At 34.3% G+C, this 2,691-nt stretch overlaps 1 protein-coding gene and 1 long non-coding RNA gene across 12 annotated transcripts in view; one reads left to right on the top strand and one right to left on the bottom strand.

Moving 5' to 3' along the window:
• The window catches only part of GAPVD1 (GTPase activating protein and VPS9 domains 1), a 69,292-nt gene that overhangs the window by 44,749 nt on the left and 21,852 nt on the right, over window positions 1–2,691 (bottom strand). For 8 of the 11 annotated variants that reach the window (XM_032257245.1, XM_032257239.1, XM_032257235.1 and 5 more), the window contains one exon: window positions 963–1,092. In XM_032257245.1, coding sequence (XP_032113136.1) covers window positions 963–1,092 — 130 coding nt within the window. The remainder of the gene's footprint in view (window positions 1–962; window positions 1,093–2,691) is intronic. The other 3 variants (XM_032257236.1, XM_032257242.1, XM_032257244.1) reach the window with 1 other exon arrangement.
• LOC116535845 overlaps window positions 1–2,691 on the top strand; it is an 11,539-nt gene that overhangs the window by 430 nt on the left and 8,418 nt on the right. The window contains exon 2 of the long non-coding RNA XR_004262369.1: window positions 2,335–2,348. This is a non-coding gene — a long non-coding RNA (uncharacterized LOC116535845). The remainder of the gene's footprint in view (window positions 1–2,334; window positions 2,349–2,691) is intronic.

Genomic DNA, 2,691 nt, shown 5'->3' with positions numbered 1-2,691 from the left:
CAAAAAAAAAAAAAAATTAGCCTGGTGGCAGAGGTCTGTAATCACAGCTACTTGGGAAGCTGAAGCAGGAGAATCGCTTGAACCCAGCAGGCAGAGGTTGCAGTGAGCGGAGATCATGCCACTGCACTCCAGCCTAGGTGACAGAGCAAGACTCTGTCTCAAAAAAAAAAAAAAAAAAGAATATTAAATTACAAAGGGAAATGTTAATGCCAGCTTAATAATAATTGAAAAGTTTACAAAATAGAATAAATCTGATTTTGCTAAAAGTAATCTAAAATATCAACTGCTATTAAAAAAATTGTGAGATTATAGGTGATTCTACTTCTCTATTTTCTAAAATGAACATATATTACAAGTGTTATTTTTGAAAAGTTAGATTAAAACATGAAGTTATTATATGTTTCTTTTTAAATGTCAGTAAATTTGAACTATATTTTCTTGACAAAAAAAAAATTGGTCCTAGTAGGCAAATGACATATTCTCACTTCACAATCTTGGCTTTGAATTTTCTTTTTAATATCTATTTCCATTGTATCCTGCTTCATAAAGGTGTGTGAGTGTGAGTAGCAGAATACAGAACATTTAAGAGTATATGCAACATCATGAATTACTAGGAAGTCAATTTTTTCCCGTTTAGACATGCATCATATCCTTCTAAAGGAGCTCTATAAGCTTTGGTATATGTTAATACTGGAGAAACAAAACTTGCTGTTATTCTATTTAAGTCTGAATGAAGACTTATATCTTCTCCTTTGTATATGACCAAAGGCATCTTGCAATCTTAATTTTATTCAGGAGACAATCTTTACAGCCAACTGTTCAAGCTCATTAGAGGAAATCTTCATTAGTCTCCTCAGTGAGGGGCACAGATGGTACAATTATAATTTATAAGGCTCCTTTAAAAAACACAAAACAAAATATTACTTGAATCACACAACTCCTTGAATGAAGTAACCCTTCACCTTCAGATATTCCTTCCAGATTATCACTGCAGAGGGAAAAGCGCAAGGTTTTATCAGGTTTACCATGGAGTTTGTTTTCATCAACAGGGACATCTCCTTGTCCTCCATCTGAAAGCTGCATGTTTAGGACCTAAAAAATAAAATGTAAATTTTGGTTTACCAACAGAAAGACTACTGATAAGGAAACAAACCACAGCAAATGCGTATTTAACTCCTTAATCTTAAATTATCAATTTTTAACTACAAACCCATTTAGAATGTGTGTCAAGCTTTTAAAAATCTGTGGAATAAAAGTGTATCAATTAAAACAACTGAAGCTATGCCTATCCATTACCCTACTAGTGTCAAGACTGAACAGGCAACCACACACCAGATGAGTAGTGATGAGAATTATACAAATCAGAGGTCTTTAGTGTCAGCATGCCGGTCCTTCTAATTCTGTCACGTGTCAACTATGTAACCCTGGATAGACAAGTTATTTAAATTCTCTAAGCTTCAGTTTCTTTATCTATAAAATGGTAATAGTAACAGTATATATGCCATGTAATTGCTGAAAATTAAGTAAAAAGATGTTCCTAAAACAGTTGGCATGTGACAAATCTGCAAAATTAAAATGAAGTAAATAAAAGTAAAACAACATGCGAAATTTAAATAAATAAACAAAAGTAAATAAATTCAACTAGAAGGAAAAATGTAATCATGTTATTTTGTAGGCACCGAAGATTTAATCCATCTAGTTTGAACGTCCACTTAATCACAACAAACAGGGCCAAAAAAGTCCATACCGGAAACTGAAGTATGACTTCACAATCCTCCCCAGCTTAGATAGCATGGCCTTTTTAGAATGCTTTCTATTTACCAAATGACTTCCAAATAACATAATTACTTCTCACTACTCCCTACAAGCCTTGTACAACTCAGGTTTGTATGTATATCTCCACCTTAATGAAGAACGGAGTACTTTGTTGAGAGTCACATAGCATGTTTTAGGCACACCTGGGACTGGAACTCAGAGGCCATGGCTCCCTTGGCTGTTACTAAAATATGAAGGAAGAATAGCACCCTCACTTACAAAAAAAAAAGTTCTCACCACAAAAAATGAAAAATATGTGAGGTAATACATGTTATTTAGCCTTTCCACAATGTATATCAAAATATGTATACTATAAATAGACACAATTTTTGTCAGCTAAAAAATAAACGATTTTTAAAAAGAAAAAATACACACTCTTGATTGTTGTTTTTGCTCTGAGTAAATTAAAGGTTTTTAAATGGTTTTATACATTTACACATGATGCCTTTGAATACGGATTTTTTGGCTGGGCATGGTGGATCACACCTGCAATCCCAGCACTTTGGGAAGCCTAGTCAGGCAGATCATCTGTGGTCACATGACCAACATGGAGCCTGACCAACAAGAAACCCCATCTCTACTAAAAATACAAAAATTAGCCAGGCATGGTGGCTTGTGCCTGCAATCCCAGCTACTCGGGAAGCTGAGGCAGGAGAATCACCCGAACCCAAGAGGCGGAGGTTGCAATGAGCTGAGATTGCACCACCACACTCTAGCCTGGGGAAAGAGACTCTATCTCAAAAAAAAAAAAAAAAAAAAAAAAAAAAAAATTTTTTTTTTCCTATTTGCTTGAAATTAAATAGACATAAAAGTTTTATTCATTAAAAAAAAAAATTAAGACAAAGCTCATTCTGTCACCTAGGCTGGAGTGCAGTG

This window comes from Sapajus apella, unplaced genomic scaffold, assembly GCF_009761245.1.
Source record: "Sapajus apella isolate SASKATOON/1434 unplaced genomic scaffold, GSC_monkey_1.0 scaffold97, whole genome shotgun sequence".
Lineage (NCBI taxonomy): Eukaryota > Metazoa > Chordata > Mammalia > Primates > Cebidae > Sapajus > Sapajus apella.
This window is presented reverse-complemented; position numbering and strand designations above follow the sequence as displayed.